This window comes from Agelaius phoeniceus, chromosome 1 (assembly GCF_051311805.1).
Source record: "Agelaius phoeniceus isolate bAgePho1 chromosome 1, bAgePho1.hap1, whole genome shotgun sequence".
Classification (NCBI taxonomy): domain Eukaryota; kingdom Metazoa; phylum Chordata; class Aves; order Passeriformes; family Icteridae; genus Agelaius; species Agelaius phoeniceus.
Window position 1 is genome coordinate 54,877,627 of NC_135265.1, and position 19,384 is coordinate 54,897,010.

At 41.3% G+C, this 19,384-nt stretch overlaps 1 protein-coding gene across 5 annotated transcripts in view; it reads right to left on the reverse strand.

Annotated features, from left to right (window-relative positions):
* CDK13 (cyclin dependent kinase 13) overlaps positions 1 to 16,470 on the reverse strand; it is a 47,513-nt gene extending 31,043 nt beyond the window's left edge. For all 5 annotated transcript variants that reach the window (XM_054648531.2, XM_054648506.2, XM_054648525.2 and 2 more), the window contains exons 1-4: positions 14,642 to 16,470; positions 4,344 to 4,949; positions 1,032 to 1,199; positions 622 to 761 (exon numbers count right to left, since the gene is read on the reverse strand). In XM_054648531.2, coding sequence (XP_054504506.2) covers positions 622 to 761; positions 1,032 to 1,199; positions 4,344 to 4,949; positions 14,642 to 15,834 — 2,107 coding nt within the window. In that variant the 5' untranslated portion in view covers positions 15,835 to 16,470. The remainder of the gene's footprint in view (positions 1 to 621; positions 762 to 1,031; positions 1,200 to 4,343; positions 4,950 to 14,641) is intronic.
* Positions 16,471 to 19,384: the final 2,914 nt, after the last annotated feature.

Genomic DNA, 19,384 nt, shown 5'->3' on the forward strand with positions numbered 1-19,384 from the left:
ATACAGCATATATAAGGAATTTGCATAATCTATTTAGAAGTAGTGACAATATTATGTATCCTAGTGGTGACTGCTCACTCATCTCAGCAATATTTTAATATGAAATTAAAAAAGAATGTGACTATTGTAAAGTCAGTTATATTGCAAGAATACCCCTTGTGCAACTCTTCACGGCTGTGTTGCACAGAAGCAGATTCTCTTCCTACTATGAACTAGTGACTACTGGAGTACAAACAACCATGACCCAATTTTATGCATAGCTTCTTTCACAGTTACATCCCTTTACAAACTTCATTACAGTTTGCCAACCTGTCTTTAGCCTCTCTTCTTTACTAGTTCAACTTTATCGAGACCATCAAAACTCAAAAACTAAGAATCAGAATTTAGGACTATTCAGCTACATTTCAGCCACAGCTTTGCAGAGAAATGATTTTCCAATGCAGCAAACAATAATTTCTGATTTAGACAAATGCTAAACTTAAAACTGAACACACCAATAACTAAAAAACTTCAAAACATAAGAGGACAGAATACCACAAATTTTACTCAATATAAAACAAAAACCAAAACCATCCTATTCACTTAAAATTGTAAAACTACATTTATCTTTTTTGAACTTACCTGTATCTTTATCTTTGGCTTTGTAAACTTGCCCATAAGTGCCTTCACCAATAATACCGATTATATCAAATTTATCCACACAGCGCTTTCCCCAGTCTATTTCTTTTTCTTTCGTTTCACCGTGTCGTGGTCCACATATTCTACAAAGCAAAAATATTTTTAAGGATACAGCTAGTGTGTCTATACATTGTCTTAACTTTGAAGACACTCTCAACACTAATTGAGACGTTATTAGTTAACTGTCTTATTACTATTAATTAAGTGGCAATAAACCATGCAGTTTGAGTCAAGCCACATTAATATTAAAAATGTCAAAAAGCAGAACTCTTTCGACAAGAACAAATTTTAAAGAAACTATTATTATTTCTACTTGCTTAATAAGTTTTTTAAAAAAAGTTTAATAAACATACTTTGGTCTTCTCTTGCTATGTAACTGAACTGTTGGTTTCTTTTCTTCAGGACTTTTGGGTACCTCAGCTCCTCCAGGCAGCTCAGGTGGAAGAGGCAAGTCTGCAAGCAGATGGCGAAGTTTCTTCTCTGTTTCTTTAACTGACTTCACTGAAAGATTTTCTCTCAAACTATTAAAAAAAACATTGTTTTGCTAATAAGTTGAAGATAGTAGAATATTAGCATAAAGGCAAAACTTATTAGAATTATTTTTCAAAAAATAATATATTCTAGACTGTGAATGCACCAACATTTGAAATCTGCTTTTAAAATTTTCAGGACTTGGATAAATGACTCAAATAGCTCTTTGGAAGATGCACAGTTAACAACCACAATTCCACAGAACTGTGAAAGCAGACCTTCCTGGTGAAAGCTGAGGTAAGATGACACAATAAGCCTTACCAGGCCAGACCTCTTCTGCCACGTGAGCTTCTTTCCAAGCTTATGGCCTAGACTATTACAAATATTTAGAGCTCAGGTGCTGCCAGACATCAAAAGTACAGTGGTAAAATCTGTACTCTGACTTCCCATATAAGAGAGAAGATCTGACTAACCCAGTTGTCTCTAAAATTGGTCATCACAGCTAATGAGCTTCATGCTCACATTAACACTGCTGGGCATTACAAGCCTGTCCACATCACCTCACTTACAAATTGTAATTGCATGCATCTGCTGAAACACCCCAGATTCAACACATGTCTAGTATCAGCATGCATATCAAGTGAGAAAAAAAATACCAGATGAAAATAATGACAATGATTTTCTGACATGGGTTACTGATATATGACTGATTTTTAACCAATCATAATTAGGTAACAGATACTGCTCATCTCTGTCTTGAGAAAAATCCCCAAACACATGTACAGCATCTTTTAACAATTACACAGTGATCTTAGAAATGCTCTTACCATTCTAATGGGGAATCATAACTGCTGCAGGATTTTTTTTTTTTCTTAAGTACATGGCTCAATTTTACCACAACTTCTTTTAGTTTAGCTAGATTTGTTCAGCTGCTGCATATCCAGTAATTTTAAAGCCATGACCATCTCTAAACTTTTTATAATTACATAATTATTTCTCTCCTATGGGACACTCACACAGTATTCACTCTTTCAATTTCCATCACTGTATCAATAAAACTTAAGTCATGCTTTGAGGGGACATTTACCAAGTTAGCTGCATTTGCCAAATGGCACTATTCATCCTTCTCTGTGACAGTTTTTCAACAACTTCTTACCTGCTTAGTTTTGTAGATAAAGCAGGAACTTCTATAAATGGAAACATATTGCCAACCCACACAATACAGAATGCATACATTTTTTTCTTACTTTTCTTGCAATAAGTAGTCCTTATATATTCAAATAGAGAATTCCAGTGTATTGCATATGTCTATGCTTCTCTGTCACAACTGAACCCTTTGATGTCCTTTTACCGCTTCCTAAACTGCCACTGCCCCATTTAAAGAAGCATCACAAGGAAGCATAGACTGCCCTCATCACAAATATAATGGTTAACATGCTATAAAGAATAAACCACCTTAGTGCAGTGCATGTAACTGTCATGGCAATAAAAAACTCTTATTTTGAAGTTTATATAATAGTATTTCTCTCATAATTTTTCCCCAGAATTTTCAATATGAGTGAAAGCCTAACATATGAAAGATTCTGACACAGATTTTAAAAGTAGCACATGAAAATAGAGGCAGCCAAGAGCAGCTTCTTTTTCATTAATGACCAGGGCAATTTTCCCTTTCAGCTAACCTGCACTGCAGGGTAGCAACACTGATGTTCCCTTAGGTTGCTTATTTGTGAGTTTATGAGATTCTTACTGAAGGAACCAGACAGTTCTGCATAGCATCGAGCTCCAACTTTCTTTGTTGACACAATTTCCCCACAGTAACCTACAGCCCAAGGTAAATACCTTGGCCCTCCTCCGCCTCTGTTCAATTAAAAACATTGATCTTTTTCCTTAGATGACTTAAACTTTATCATTACTTATAATTTCTGATCCAAAGTTTATAACATCCTATAGGCAAAACTAAGCAAAGCATAAAAGACTTTCAATTACTTCTCATTAATCTTTCTAATGCAGCTTTTGGTTTTGAAAGGAGAATGAGCCTACTTTGAAAGGAGAATGAAAGAACCACTGCTCAATTGTAGCTTAACTCCTCAGCCTAGCTAACTTAAAACAGATAATCCATTAAAATATAACAATAATAATAATATCAGAAGCTATCATCCAGCTTCAAATGAAATCTCATTTCATGTTGTTGCAATTAATATTCCAATGTCAGCAATATTTAGTTAAACTACACAGACTAGTTTTTAGATAAAACAGTAAATCTTGCTCACAGTATCAAGATTCTCATTTACCTGGAGAGGATGGCTTTGTCACAAATGTAAATGTAATCATACATGCGCTACACCATTATTACATATGCTAGAGTTTAATGCTGAAGGGCAAGAAACTATTTCTTTCTTACAACTAAAAAATAATATATAATTATCTAATACTATGTTAGGTTGCATTTATTTCCCAAGGCTTCTATGCAGCCTTAATGTTTAATACAAACTTAAATTACTAGCAAACACAAGAGAAACATTTTCACCTCTAGCTAGAAATTTCCATCTTACTTGTGAAGTGATTTCTTGCATACATGTGAGAGGCATGTCGCACCTTCAGCAAAACAAAACAAAACAACCCCAAAGAAACCCACAAAACCACAAATCACAGCAGAGATTCTCTGTTAGGACTACAAACAGACATCATAGTCTAAATTCATATGACACTTGGACACAGAAATTAATTTCTTCACTACAGACCAATTTTTACACTTCAAAATTAGCACAAATGGCAAGCCAAGAACCTCATTTCCATTATACATACTCAAAGTAATACTGATGTTTGAAATAAATTACACTAAAATAACACCCTACTATAAAACAATTGCTTTGCAAAGGGAAGAGAATCTTTTCTTCGAACCCCAGCTAAATAATTTTCTCATATTGTTACTGAATTCTTTCAAGGCTTTTTATAGAAAGATTCTTCTTAGACCAAGCTCTTCTTTTTTCAACTAGAACTAGAGTTATTTTTAAGATCAAATTCCTCCAGTTCATTAACAGTCACCAGTCAAACAGCTGAAGAGCAAGAACAAATTAAATAATGCATTAGCCTGACCTGGCATATAGTTTTATATTTATTTTCCAAAGGAAACAACAACAACCATTATAAAAAGGAACAAACAATCCCAAAAGCAGATCTCTGTCACAACTCACCTATCAGTTTCTTTATCTTCAGGCAGTGTGGGAGGCAAAGGCAAGGGTGGTAGTGTGGAGGTCGGTAGTGCAACAATTCGATCCTTCTCCTTGGCTACTACACTTGGTGTACTTGGTTTGCTTTTCTCTTTTACGGGGACCGGTTGCTGCTTCACAACAGTCAATTTATTCTCTTTTACTGCTGCAGGCTTCTGTTTGGTAGTTTTGTCTGCAATTAAATTATTTTCTGCTTTTGTTTCAGGAAGTGAGACCTTTGTTTTTGCCTTGTCGTTTTTCAGATTTGCACTACTGGTAGGAGAAGGTGTATGCTCCGTTTTGATTTTCTTCAGGTCTTTAACATTGTTCACCTGAGGTGCACTTACAGCAGCATCAGTGTTTCCCTTAGTAGGTGTTGAAGTATTGGAAGCTTTTGCACTAGCTTTGGCTGCCTCAGCAGCTCTTGCTTTCTTGTTTTTGTTCAGCTCAGCAGCCAGGCTACTCTTCAGAGTCAATGTACTAGGAGAAATACTTGAATGACGACTTCTGGATCTAGACAATCTGTGTCTGCTACGAGACCTGGAGTGCCTTGATGAATATGGACTTCTGCTTCGAGATTTTGCTGATCTCCTGTTTCAAAAAAGTAAAGATTTACCCAGGTAAAAAGAAGTCTAGCTGTTTTCCCAGCACATCTACTTTTTTGACAAATTACATTTTTTAAATCAACTCTTATCACCATGATAATAGAATAAACAGAAATCTATGAAGTCGGAAAGACCATGCATTAAAAAAAAATTCTATAGTTAACCAATCAAGATTCTACACCCTCCTGTTAGAAGACATGAAAATTCTCATACGTAGTTTCTCATCTCACAGAACTGCAAAATACAATACTTATACAAGGCAAGAAATGTTCTGCTCGCCTCACTACTTAAGAGACATTTTTCTCCTTAAAGAAAATCTTAATGTATGCAACTTGTACAAACACCTTTAATATATACAGTACTTGAGAAAAATTCAACTGAATACATAGTCAGACTCAACAAAATTAAATTAAAATTACACAGGACAAGAGAAATCTAAGCAACACTGTTTTTAATTGTAGGAATGTCTGAATTTTCACTTCCATAAATATCAAAATTCATGAACTGAGAAAAAAACGGAACACTAAAGAAAAAAATTGAATACTAAAGGCTGCAATGTAGCCAACTGAAAGACAACTTTCCTTTTCTGAAATCTAATTGTACAACTTCAAAAAGAACCAAAACAAACAACCTCCCCAGCTCCCAAAAAGCCCAAGTACCCAACATTTGTTACAGCTATTGACAAGCAAACATAACCCACAAATGGGACTATGCTATAACTGCATCTGAATGCAGACACTAACAGAAAGAAGAAAAAAGAAAAAAATCAAAGCAACCACATAGCAATGTTATGAAATAAAGTAAATTAAATGTAGGGGTTTTCATCCATTTTACCATACCAAGAATAACAAGGATATTCATCAGATTTACAAGTATTTTCTTGATTAAAGTTTGATGGAAATCTATTTTCCTTATTTGGAGGAAAAAGCATACTCAGGATTAAAAACACCCAGTCTTCATCAGGTGAACAAAGAAAAAAGTATCAAGAAATAGCAAAAATAAAACTTACTGAAGATACAAGAATTTCAGAGTTCAAAAGATAACACACCAATGTATGGAGGTTGCTAAAAGAAAAGGAAACAACAAACCCAGACCAAACCAACAAAAAAAAAGTAACCCAATAAATAAACCAAAAGAATGCCAGCTACAATCCCTATGATCAGGACTACCCATCCCACACCAAATTTAATTTTACTGACAATTAAATCAATTCAGTTTTAATTATCAACACACGAAATTACATCACAATGCTTCAACTAAACAAATATTTAATCTAGTACAATAACGTTTCTTTTGTGTGCAATATTGACTAATTTCTAAATTTACACTCTCGTCCTTTTATAATGCAGGAACTCTTACCCAATAAAAAGTCACTCAGATAAATCAAAAAGTGACTGAAACAATGTGTATGCACACTATATAGTATAGCACAAGCTTCAAAATTCTACAGGTGAAATTGATCCAAAGGGCTAGAGACTCATGAATGAAAAAAAAAAAAAAAAAAAAAATCCCAGATGAAGATAACTCTTGGAAACTAGCACAGTTCAATTATACACCAGGAAGCAGGTTTTATAGGATTTTCTGGCACAGCAGGGTCACAATAACAGATAGCAATAATAATCCTAAAAGTTTTTTACACTTTAATTGAAAAAAGCCTCACAATTCTCTTCTAACAATTTTCAACCAAAATCTAACGTTTGGTTTACTCAGTAAAGAGATATTAATGTTCATGTCTAATAAACACCAAATAAAATAATAATATTGGGCAAAAAAATTCCACTGAAAACGCTTTCTTCAGTATGAATCCTGCTGCTGAAGTAATTTTTCTCATTATTTTGAAGATCTAAGTGCTAAATCCCACAGAATATTTTCAGAGGCTTGGCCAAACAGGAGTAAGACTAAAAAGGTACAAAGTTCCATTATACAGAGTTAAAACAATGTAGCAGGAAGAAAAAGGGTATAAAAAATACACGCACTTCAAATGCTATACCAGAGCTCTCTTCACGCTGCTGTCTCACTTTTGGAGAGGAATTACTGTAGATCTCAAACAGAGGTGTTACTGCTGCAGATTTGCACCCGCCCTGGAATCAGTATCATTGCATTTCTCCAGCATCAAGCACAAGCTAAGAGTCCCTGTTAGTCCTAAACTGACTTCTATAAATGGTGCATCATTTGCAAGGATGTCACTGACCTGTCTTGGAAAAAATTTCCTTGCACATCTTGTTTATAAATCAGCTATTTCAGAGTGACTCTCTCCAATTACCTGTAGAACATAACCTCCATCCCAAGTACATCATTGCAACCTGTACTAAATTTAAAACACGCCCTAAAGGTCTCAAAATGAGCCCTCCTTCTTTTGTAAGGATGATGTGGGGTTTCTTGTTCATTTTGATTGATACCTAACAAAGAAAGTAATCATGTAACTAATAAATACAGACATAATTTCACATGCACTAGAAAAGAGAAGTAGCAGCCTAAAACAACACAGTTGGTGAGATACTGTGCCTGATTCTAAGACTGGTTCTGTTCCACTTTGGCACCAAAAAAAAACCAGGTTTGTTTAGCTCACTACTAAGGATAAAATGAAAAAAAATCTGTTCAAATCAATGACAACTAATTTCATCATCTGATTCAGCTACCATAACTCAGTGAGGAAGTGGCAGTTTTGAAAACGTAGGGCAAAAATAACCTACACTTCTGTATTTCAAAAACAAGTAAGAATTGACAGTGGATTGATGTGTGTACTTTACCAATACTAGTCAAGAGAGTTTGGGCCATGGACATGAATTTATGCAAGCTCAGCTGAAAAAAAAACAAACCCAACCATCATCCATCATGGGTTTCACACTCCACATGACAACTACACAACTTTTCCATGTCAGAACTGCATTCATGTGGGAGACAGCAGATGTGCATGCACACAAATAGTTAACCTTCAGTCCCAGTACCTATTACAGCCCTTAATAGTGGATCAAAATGATAGCAGTCTAGTTATGAAATATGTTGACTGATTATAACAGCGGTTATAACACTGCACTGGTTTAAATTTTCCAAAAACTTTTCATTATTTATGTCAGAAAAACTATTATATTACCTATATATGGTACCTTTAGCAGCCCAGAAACCTTAGCAAGAATCCCTTGCTGTACCTGAACCACTGAGGTAGACCCTAGAGAATACAGCAAAAGCATTAATTATTAATGCAAAAGCATTTTCAACCAAACTGACAAATCCTGAATTTTAAGTAAAAAGCATATTTGTCTAAGTGCTAGTTATTCAAGTTACAATGATAACACCTGCTGTTTTCATAAGCTTAATGGTCTTTCTAAACACTCAACTATCACTTTCTTTCATCTGTGTAGTTCAGAAGTCCCAAAAGACTAAACAAGTTATGTACTAGGTTTCACCTATAAAAATGTGTCCAAAAATATGGACACATTTACAAGCTTTTCCTTAAAACTTATACAGCACTCAGAGTGGAAAAATATTGCCTAATACATAATAAAACCAGCCAGCTCACTCTGTTCAGACCTAACATTTGACATAAAAGATGAAGTCACAGAAGCATAGAAATGCACTTGCACAACAGCCAGTGTCTGCCAGTTAATGGGACACTGACTACCTAGTGAGACCCTGAAAACACACCAGGAGAGACATCTGAAGTACAGTCTAAATCTTCCAGCAGGTCTCTATTAAATGTGTGTGCATGCATACACATACATGTAAAATGCCTTATTCGACACCAACTGATTCAGATGTAGTCAGCAGCCTGTTTTTAATACAGTAAAAAGGAGCAAAAGAACAATGGCTGCAACAGCACAGACCTGCAATGCAAAAAGCAAATACATTGAACAATGCAATTCAAATTTCTCTTCCTGAAGTAAGGAGAGATCAGGAAGTTTACTAAACCTAAAGGCCACATTTCACTCTCTTAAACTGAAGCACCAGCGTGTGTTGTTAACACACAAGGGGAGAGGCTAATAAGAAGCCTAAGTTATTAAGAAGGTAACTTTCCTTCGATGCTTCTCCCTGTTTGCACCCCCAAGTTCTGCCCCATTTTAGGGTACCTTTGCCACTTAAGCCATTAATAATCTTCTTTCAGCATCTTGAATTCACTTCGCACAAGTGTAGATCCCTACAGAGAGGACAACTGCCACACTTCATGACACTTGTAAAATCCTTTCTGAGCCATATACAGATGTCAGTGTGTTTTTATATATAGAGGGTGATGACAAAAAGAAAATAGAAAACTTATGTGCCTGGAGACTATAAGTTTGCACAACTAGACTAGCTGCAAAGGGACATGGAAGAAATTACATTTTAGCTATAGCTATAAAATAAAAGGCAAAACAAACAAACAAGCAAAAACATTAAGATATTCTCTGCAAACCATATAGGAGAAGAGACATATTTAAAGAAAGCCATAGAGGAAGAAAGCACTAGTAAGGAAGCCACCCTGAAACCAAAACTCCATTTTTCAGGCCAAGAAAAATAGTGCCCTCAAAGATGAAAGGGAAAAAAAACAAAGGTTGGTTTAGGTATCACGGTTCTGTCTTTCAATATTTTGGTTTTGCCTAGTACCCAACATTTCATAAAACAAACAGGTACTCATTGTTTCTTTGCTTCATACAATGCACTTAGCCGCTTTAGAAAAAACTGCTTAAGAGATCAAAACGTTTTGAATTACAGGTTTCAAAACTGTTACAATGTTTTTCCTTCCTGACAGGCAACATTTTATTGCACTTCACTGGATCACTAATAAATTTACTGATTAATTTAACAAAGAAAAAAAGTCTACTGATATAATACCACTTACATTCTCAAGCAGAAAATGAAAGAATTCCAAATAGTAGCTTAGAGTACTATCTTTTACTGTCTTGGTATTTAAAACCCGAGAGGAAAGAAAACTGTTACCTACGTCAGATTTCCAGGAATACATTTCATTCATTCAGCTTACATGGTTTTTCTTGCCATGCTACATTTTTAGGTGTTTCTTTCCGTCCCTTTCAGTACCCTCTCAATACAAGAAAAAGTTACATTTTATTGACAAATCAGTACAATCATGTCTTATCTTCTCATGTTCTAAACTTGAAAACCTCTTTTCTTCTTAACTGCTTTAAGAGCAAGCTTAATCCATCATGCTGGTGGCCAGCTACATGTTACCTAAGTGCAAACAATTTTGTAAGGGTCTGTGAGCTGAACAAGGGAACTAACTTTGTCAGTAACTTTTAACAATGCATAACACAAAGGGATTTATGAGAATATAAAGGCAAAACGAAGAAACCTAACAGTCCAAAGGAGGTTAAAACAACCACTGTAGCCCAGGTCTTTCTTTAACCCACAGGTAATGCTGGACTACTGACTAAGCACTGCCATCCTTTCCTGCACAGCAAGTGTATTTGAGAAGAGAGACCTAAATTTAATCAACTGGCTTCACAACAGACCTTCCAAGACATTTACAACCCCTTGGTAACATAAACCACCTTGACAAAACACTTTAGCTCATACTATAGCTTTTCCATGTTGGTCTAGCAGGCAAACATATAGTTCATTTCTTTAAGCCATTACAGTAATAGTATTCTTTCACTTGATACCTTATTCATTAATTTTATTTTCTCTAGCCCCTAGTTCAAGGTTACATTATATGCAGCTCTGCAACCAACCTCCTACTCAGCTGCTTTGTACATGAAGACTACATAACCTGCCTTACTGATTCAAACTAAAAGTAAGTCTTTAAAAGGGTCTCTAATATATACTGGAAAACTCTGAGCTAGGCTTTTATTTGTTTCTTGAGCCTGCTTTAAACCCCTCTATTATCACATGAGAACTTGGTCTACAAAGAAATCAACCAGCAAAAGGTCAAGTCAACTCAAAATCTGTGTTCAAGCACATTTGAAGTTAAATTTTTCAAATTAAATTTTTTTTTCAATTAAGGAAAGAAGCACCAGCAACAAGGAAAAAGGAAAGGCACATGAGCAAAAGGCAAAGGCAGCAATGCACACTGGAAAAAATAGCTACTCAAAACAGTGAAAACCTAGAGTGGTCCATTTTAAATTCTGCAAAATACAGTTTTACTAACCAAAATTAGAGAGCTTTAACTCTTTTTTTTTTTTAATATATCTTTACTAATCAAGGGGGGGGTCAAACTCTCTTAATCCTTTAAATTCAAAAGTAGTAGAATTACTGGAACTGAAGTCATTTTCCTATCATTGTATGGCACTGCAGCTTCTCCATTTACTAGCTGAATATGTATTTTACTGTTTTCCCTACACTTGTGATTTTGCACATAAATGACCCATATTCTGCAGAGCCTCACTACTACAGACTAGGTAACCAATACAGACTGAGATTACTCCAGTACCAAAATAAAAATAAATCTTGTATCTTTTCTATAAGCAACATCTATGCACATAGTAGCACTATCTAGTAGTGCCCCACCCACTTACTTTTATCTAAGCAGATGGGTAGGTGTATCCAAATTTGGAAAAATGCAATTACTCATCTATACTGCTAACTGATTTAAATGTGTGATCACATAACATATGACCAGACTCAAGTTACAAAAAAGTTCTCTGGAAACTAGTTTAGCATGAAATTGTACGAAGCAAGAGACTGTGTCTGCTTCTTTTGTCAACCATGGGGTTTGGTTGAAAATTTTTCATTTAATCCAGTCATTTTACCAGTAGAGAAATAAATACCTCATACTTTTGGAAAAAATTCCATTTTGAAAATATGCACGTGCTACTTTAGAACTGTTGTGTTACCCCATCCACAAGAAAATAAGAGTAATACAAATCCACCAGCAGCAAGTAAAGAAATTTTGTCCAACAAGTGAATACAGCTCAATCAGTTTATTCAAAACACAAACTTTCCCAGCTATTACAATGGAAAAAGTAATTAGTCTATCATTTAAAGAGTAATCACCAAGTATGGAACACATATCCAGTGTCTTTGCTTCTCCTTAGAACCCACAGCCAAACAACATCACCTAAAACCAGCTAAGTCAGTACTGCAATTCAAACCTCACAACAACTTTGCTGCTTCAAACTAGCAAAGTTGACTTCACTCGTTTCCCTTCAGCTGTTTACTAGAAGTTTCTCCCTAAGCAGCTCAGACACCTAGATTTAAAAAATCACCATTAAACACACAGGCTTTCCAAGCATGCTAGAACTGCTTTGTAATAATTTTCTACAAACCAAAATAACAGGGTAATTTACATAACATTAGAGAAGACACATAGATGAGACATAAAACAAAAAGAGCAAAAAGACTTGCAGGCTGAAATAGTCACATAAAAAGTCCCTGCTATCTGGACATCATTACAGCTGGATACAAGCCCAGAATTAAGCCTTTAAGTCATCCACATGAAGGACACAGGTGCTGTAAGAAGGCATTGCCTTCATGAAACTGTAATACTCTCTCAAGTCTAAAGCCACTGTCTCATTATCAAACAGGACAGCAAAATGTTCAGCATTTTGGCTGTAGTACTACACAGTCAAGCAAAATGTGATTATGACATAGTTTTGAATGGTTAAAAAAAAAAGTATAAACCTCTACCTTTCTATTCCCCCACTGCCATTGCAATATACATTATGATCGATAGCTGTGTGGAAGGAAAAACCACTGGCTTTCATTTCTCCACAACAGGTAAACATTATTAACAATTTATCGTCACACTTTAAGGTCTCTTTGTTTTCTGTGACATTTTTGTAATGAATGCCCCATTAGGACAGTCCTTTCTACATATAGAAACCTCTCCTTTTCACTCAGCCATTCCAATTCCTCTCCTGAACACCTGACAGTCTGCATTTGTCTGTAAGCAGTTACAAACTGAACGCAAATTACAATTCAACTGGAGGGAGGAAGAAAGGCGAGAAGTCACAAAGCTAACTTCTAGAAACAGATCTGCAGGCTCAAGAAAGCCTTCCTCACTGCAGAGTGAATACCAAAATCAGGAGATTCAAACTTTTGTGCTTCAAATCACAGGCTCACTACCAACAGAAAAAGAACACTCCTACAAAACTCTACTACAGCCCAATTAGTCAGTGCATACAGAACCCTGAACTTAACTGGGCTGTCAATCTGGTTAGTCCTAAATGCAAACCTCAAATGCATAATTCTGTGCATCATTATTAGCTTTCTTATTCCAGGATATAAGCAACTACAGAAAATAATCTGATTCCTAGGGCATGCATATAATATTGCTGTTGTGCTATTAGGCAAATAATTTTGAAAGTGTATTTTAACCAATTGTAACAGAATCTCACAGAAGAACAGCATGATGTTTTCAGAGCAATTACAGTGTTTTCTTCTTGGAACACCCTACTGCTTACAAAATTATTCCATACAACCACACCTTTAGACAATCACTATTCTTACCCCACAGTGCTTTGGCTCTGTCTCTCTGAACAAAGTAGGACACAGCTTTGTTACTTTGCTCTTTAAACAGCATTTAATGCACACCCAGGACAGCAGACTCTACCAAGAGCTCAATGAAACACGGAACAGCTTTATCATGTTCCCTGGATACCCCACAGGACACCCCAAATGGTGATCAACACAAAGTGCTTATCAAAAACACCAGAGAACAGTTCTCAGACAAACCACCAGGTAAACAAAAATTGTAAACAAAATTCTTGCCAGTGGAACAACACATTGCTGGATACCTTTAAAACTGAAATCCAGACATGAATTTAAGCAGCTCTACAAACAACAAGGCAATAGTAAGATTCCAATACAGGAAATAAAAATCTTCAGTTATAAACACATACTAAGCAAATACTTTTAAAGTTCCAGTGCACTTTTCTGCAGGTTAAAATATTCTGAAGAGCTTTAATTCCACAACATGGTTTGCATCTGATGAGAAAATACAGCCCACACTTCCTCTCCACATAAAATTCAAGATCTCATGCAATGCTGATCTTTACACCCTGAGTTCCCACTAAAACTGAAGAAAAATTCTCTGCAAGCATGCATTAATTATATACACATGCATAACCTTACCAGGTAAAGAGCTTATATTTTTCATAGCTTATGCAAAGTTCAAGACAATTTATCAAAACGTGAGACTGACTCAATTTTCTAGCAAAACAGACACCCCAAATCCTTCTATAGACCTCTAAAAAGAGCAAGAAAACACTTGTAAACACAAGTTGCCTGTCAGCTGATTTTCTCTTTAGATTAGCAGAAATTAAACCAAACCCAGATATATTCAATATGCATCCTATTTTACCCAAGAACAGAACACATACAAATGTACCAGAACGTCTGTACTTTGTAAGCAAAGATTTAAAAATCAAAATTGGTCTTTTAGAAAACCTGTCCTCAAAGGACCATCTTCTTTCAGTCACTCTCATTTGAAAATGTTCTCATATCTTTTAACATGTAAAAGCCTTTTTCCAGCCAGGTGGTCTCCCACGAAGAGAAACCAGCCATGAAGTGTAACAGGCACTCGCGTCTCCCTTTCTCCCCGAGAGACAGGACGGGAAGATCTTTGTACTTCTCCCTCTCCCCTACCCCTCACCCCAGCTTTCTGGCAGCAAAAGGACAAGAGAGAGGGATTGCTGCTGGATGCAAACCTCTCTGGCCTCTCCTGCATTCCTGCCCCAGTCATTACTCCCCTCCTCCACACAGCGGGCCCCCAACCCATCCCGCCTTCGCCCCCGGGCCCGGACTTACCGGATAACGGGGCTGTAGGGGCTTCGCGACCGGCGCCAGCTGCTGTAGGGGCTGGGCGACACATCCCCGCCGCGCTCGTACGAGCTGTGCCGGCTGTAGCTGGGGGATCGGCGTCGGCTGTAGGGGCTGAGTGGCGAGCGGGCGCCCACCGGGCTGAGCGACTTGCGGCTGCGCTGGCTCTGCGAGGAGCGGTGCAGAGGAGGGCTGTCATCCCGGCCGGGGCTGGGCGACGAGCGCTGCCGCCGGTACGCCTTGGGCTCGAGCTTGTCGTCCCGGTAAGCTTTCGGAGGGTCCTTGTACGCCGACGGTGGCTCTTTAGCCGCTTTAGTCCGGCTCCGGTGCGATTTGCTCTCCCGGTCTTTCCTGCTGCTGCTGGGCGAGGGGAGGGAGCCCTTTCTGCGGCTGTCGCTGCCACCGCCGCTGCTGCTCTTGAGTCCCTCCCGGTCTTGGCTCCCAGTGTGGTTGTGGCGGCTGCGGGATTTGGAGGACGAAGAGGGCTCGGATGCCCCGCGGCCCGGTGCCGCCGTCCCCTCCTGCTGCGTCTTTTCCTCTCCTCGCCGGCGATGCTCTCGGTGCCGCTCCTTGGAGCGCCCGCTGCTGCCGCGGTGCTCCCGACGGGACCGGCCGCTTCGCTCCGCCTCGCCCCGCTGCCGCTGGGTCCCACCGCCCGAGGAGGAGCCCGGGCTGCCCCCGCCGCTGCCCCCGCCGGCCGCGCCGCTGCCCAACAGTCCCTCGGACTGAGAGCTCACGTCGTCGTATTCCTCCACCAGCGTGCTCAACCCGCCGCTACCGCGCCGCTTCTCCGCTTCCTGGGTGCCCCCGCCGCCGCCGCCGCGGCCCCGCCGCCGCTTGTGCCGGGAGCCCGAGCGCCGCTTGCCTCGCGGCCGCTTCCGCTCCCCGCCGTCCCCGCAACAGGAGGAGGCGCCGGTGGCCGCCAGGAAGAGCAGGGACTGTGGCGGCAGCGGCGGCTGCAGCAGCGGGGGCTGCAGAAGCGGCGGCTGCAGCAACGGGAACAGCAGCGGGTGCGGGGCCGGCGGCGGCGGCTGCGGCTGGGCCGCGAAGCGCTTCCGTCTCCGGTGGTGCAGCCGCTTCTTGTCGGCCGCCGCCTCCACCGCCGTGCTGCCGCCACCGCCGCTGCCCCAGCCCCGGCTGCCCCCGCTCCCGCCGGCCGCCGCGTCCGAGGTGCTCGGCATCGAGCTCGCTCACGGCCGAGGGCGCGGCCCAGGGAACCCGCCGCCACCGTCGCGCTCAGGGCGCCATGGGGACCCGGCGGCGCCGCGCACACCTACCGGGACGGACACCCGCGGGCCGCGCCGGGGCCTCGCTCGCTCCCGCACCGCCCGCCTCACATGGGGCCGCACCAATACATACGGGGTCGGGCTGAGGCCGGGGCTGGGGGCGCTGCCCGATGCGGCGGCGGCGGAGCGGCACCGGCAGCGTCCCACAGGCCGGCGCGGCCTCTCCCGCAAAACGGAAGTGTCTCCTAGCGGCGGCGGCTCCTCCTCACTTCATTCTGGGCCGCGGGCGCCGCCGCGCAGGGACACGGGCATGGGGCGCGGGCCTCCTCCACTTCTTCCCTCAGCCGCTCCTGGCAGGGAGGCTGGGTCAGGCCAGGCCGGGCCGCCTCCGGGCGAAGTATCCGGGGCCCTCCGCGGCTCCGATCCCGGTTCTCCTGCCCGGCGGGTCCGCACGTATCGGGGCCGCTCCCGCGCCGCCGGTGCCCAGGAGCGCTCTCGCGGCCTCAGCGCCGCCGCGCGCGGGTGACACACGCACCGGGGGGGGACACGGACACGGCCCGGCGGCGCGCGGCGCATGCGCAACGCCGAAAGCGGGCGGGGGAGGGGGAACGCGCCCCGCCAATCGGGCGCGGCGCTGCCGCCTTCGCCCGCATGCCCGAGAGTCGCCCCGCTCTCGCGAGACTTCATCGGCCCTTCCCTTCGTCCCCGTGCCTCTCGCGGTAACTGCCCCTCTCGCAGTAACTGCGCCGCGGGTCCCGCAGGCAGTGGCTGTTCCGCGTCAGGGGACCAAAGATGGCGCCCGGCGCGGTGCGGGGAGCGTGAGCGAGGCCCGACCTCGAGGTTCTTGGCCCGCCGGGCACCCGCCTTGTCTCTCTCCCTGTGCTCTCTGGAGGCAACGGGCAGAAACTGATGCCTAGGAAGTTCCACCTGAATACGAGGAAGAAGTTTTTTACTGTGTGGGTGACCGAGCACCTAAATAGGCTGCCCAGAGAGGGTGTGGAGTGTCCCTCACTGGAGGTGCTCCAAAGCCGTCTGGACGCATTCCTGTGTAGTGTGCTCTAGGATGACCCCGCTTGGGCGAGGAGGATGGACCAGATGACCCCCCGTAGCAGCTGCCCACCTCGCCCTTTCTGTGAGCTGAAGCAGTGCGGGCGCCGCCTCAGGCTCTGGGAGGTGGTGTACGAAAATCGCCGGTCCCCATACGGTTTTCCCTGCTTTTATTGTACGTAGACCTTGGTTATCGACTGGGGGCGTGAGAGAAAACCTCTTCAGATAAAACACTTGCGTTACTCTGAAACAGTGAAGCCACTTCTCTGCTTCATGAAAGTACTTTTTTTTTCTCTTTTCTTTTTTTTTTTTTTTTGCTGTTCTGCGCTACTGAAACTAAGTACAACTAAGGAAACTTAGGCTATTTTAAGTTTCCTCCAAGCTTTCTGATTTCATGCGCTAATGAAAGACTCAGATTTTTTTTTTCCTTTTTCCTGCCTACTCTGCCCAGTTGCCTTTTCATGGTTTTATTGAATTTCATGACTGGAGCTGCAACTGCTGAGTGCCTCAATTTGGCTTCTCAGGCTCTCTTCTATTAGGCACATCTGCTATACCATCTTGAACGTTGTGAGCACTTTAAAAACAGAATATATTGTCTTTCCTTTCTGGCCACCTTGCTATCTGACTGCTGTTAGCTAGCTAGCTTATATACGTACTGGTTACATTTGTTTGTAAAACACACAAAAAAAGACCAAAACAAAGGAACCCACCTGTTTTTCACTGTTGTATTTCAGCTCCTTAAAATCACTCTTTCCTCCCCTTTTCTAAACCCAAGCAAAAATATTTTGCCTGTCCAAGTCCCGGGTGTCATCTGCTACCCAGCAAATCTTCTTTCACAAGTGTGTTTAGTAATTCACCCTTTACCTCTCTGTTCCAACTCACATTTCTTCCAAACGTCATCAAAGCATTCATGGCATATTTCTCTAGTTGTACACACACATACACGGAGGCACCTGCACTTTCCTTCAGGCTTCCTCTTAAGGTGTGAATTACTTGGAGAACAACCAAGTTGTTTGTTTTCTATTTTCTAACGATGTGCCATAGGAATGTGAAGGAAAAAGCCTGATGTGCTGGCCCACCTGCCATTTCAGGAGAGAAGGTCCCTGTCCAAGAAGGGTTACTCTAACGTAGGCAGTGACTGCATTCACACTTTGTGAAATTGGGGTGTTTTATCAGCATGCTGTGCCCTATGGAAGTACTGTGCTGTTGGGGAATAACTTATCTTTCCCTAGTGGTCTGGAGGCTGCTCTCAGCTTTCCTGACGTCCTTTTCTGCTTGCCTTGTATGTGAATATTCAGCAACCATGAGAAGGTTCTCCAGGGCTGCTGCAGCACACTCAGCAAAGCCAATGTGCCGTCAGCCCTCTGGCACTCTGGGAAAAAACAAAAACAAAACCCAGAAAGCCAAACACCCTACATCACAGAGCAGCTGTAGAGACTGAGGATAATTACCCAGGGCAGATCTGGACAAAGAAACACAGGAAGCAATTTCTAATTTATTCCCAAGCATTACCTGGCATTTCTGGATGAGGGATATGTTATTTGAAAGAGCTGTGTCATTAGCAGTAGAGTGCTGTTGTTTCTGCATCTGGAGCAAGCCTCATGACTTGTCAGAGTAGCTTAACTAGAAGCTAAGCTGCAAATGACAGCAAGTTTGCTCTGCCTGGAAATGAGCTACACCAGGTTGTAGGGGGATGTGCCAACAGCAATCATGTCAGCTGACAGGTGATGGCAGCATAGGAATTGACAGTGGAAACCTATCCATATATTCCTGACATAATAAAGCAGACCTGGAACAGATTCCTTACAGAGAATAAAATCTTTCAGAAGCATTGAAGACATTGATGGCATAGTGTCAATTGTTGGATTCACAAAGAGCCAGAAAATTCAAGATGCATTACAGCTTATTTCCACAAGGCTTAGTGTGGAAGAGCAAATAGTAGGGAGAGGAGCTCCAGATTAGGTTTTGGCAGTGGCACCTGCAAGGGTGTGAGAACCAGTACTCTCTAAAGATGGTTGTTCCACACAAACTGAAACCTTGTGCCATAGGAATATTGGTTGCAGGGATCTCATATCTTGCAAGGTATTACTATATGGTTAGCAGGTGAAAACATTGCTAAACACTACAGAAAAACACACCTGGAAAGTTGCAGCCAAAATACTATCATCTCCAAAAGTATTTTCATGCCAGTTCTAGAAACTGAGTCTTTGGAAAAGCACTTCCCTACCAACCATCCCATGGAGGAAACTTAGACTAGCATTTAGGTAATTTAATTTTATTTAAGGAAAAAAAACCCCTCAACTCATATTCTATTTTTCATTCAAATATTTTGCTGTATCTGCACATTAAGCACATTAAGTCTGTTCTGACTGTTCTGTTCTGTTCCCACCTGTTCACCATCCTTAGTGTAACACAATTGGTACAAATAGATGCTGAGCTGGTCCCAGGTAAGGAGGAG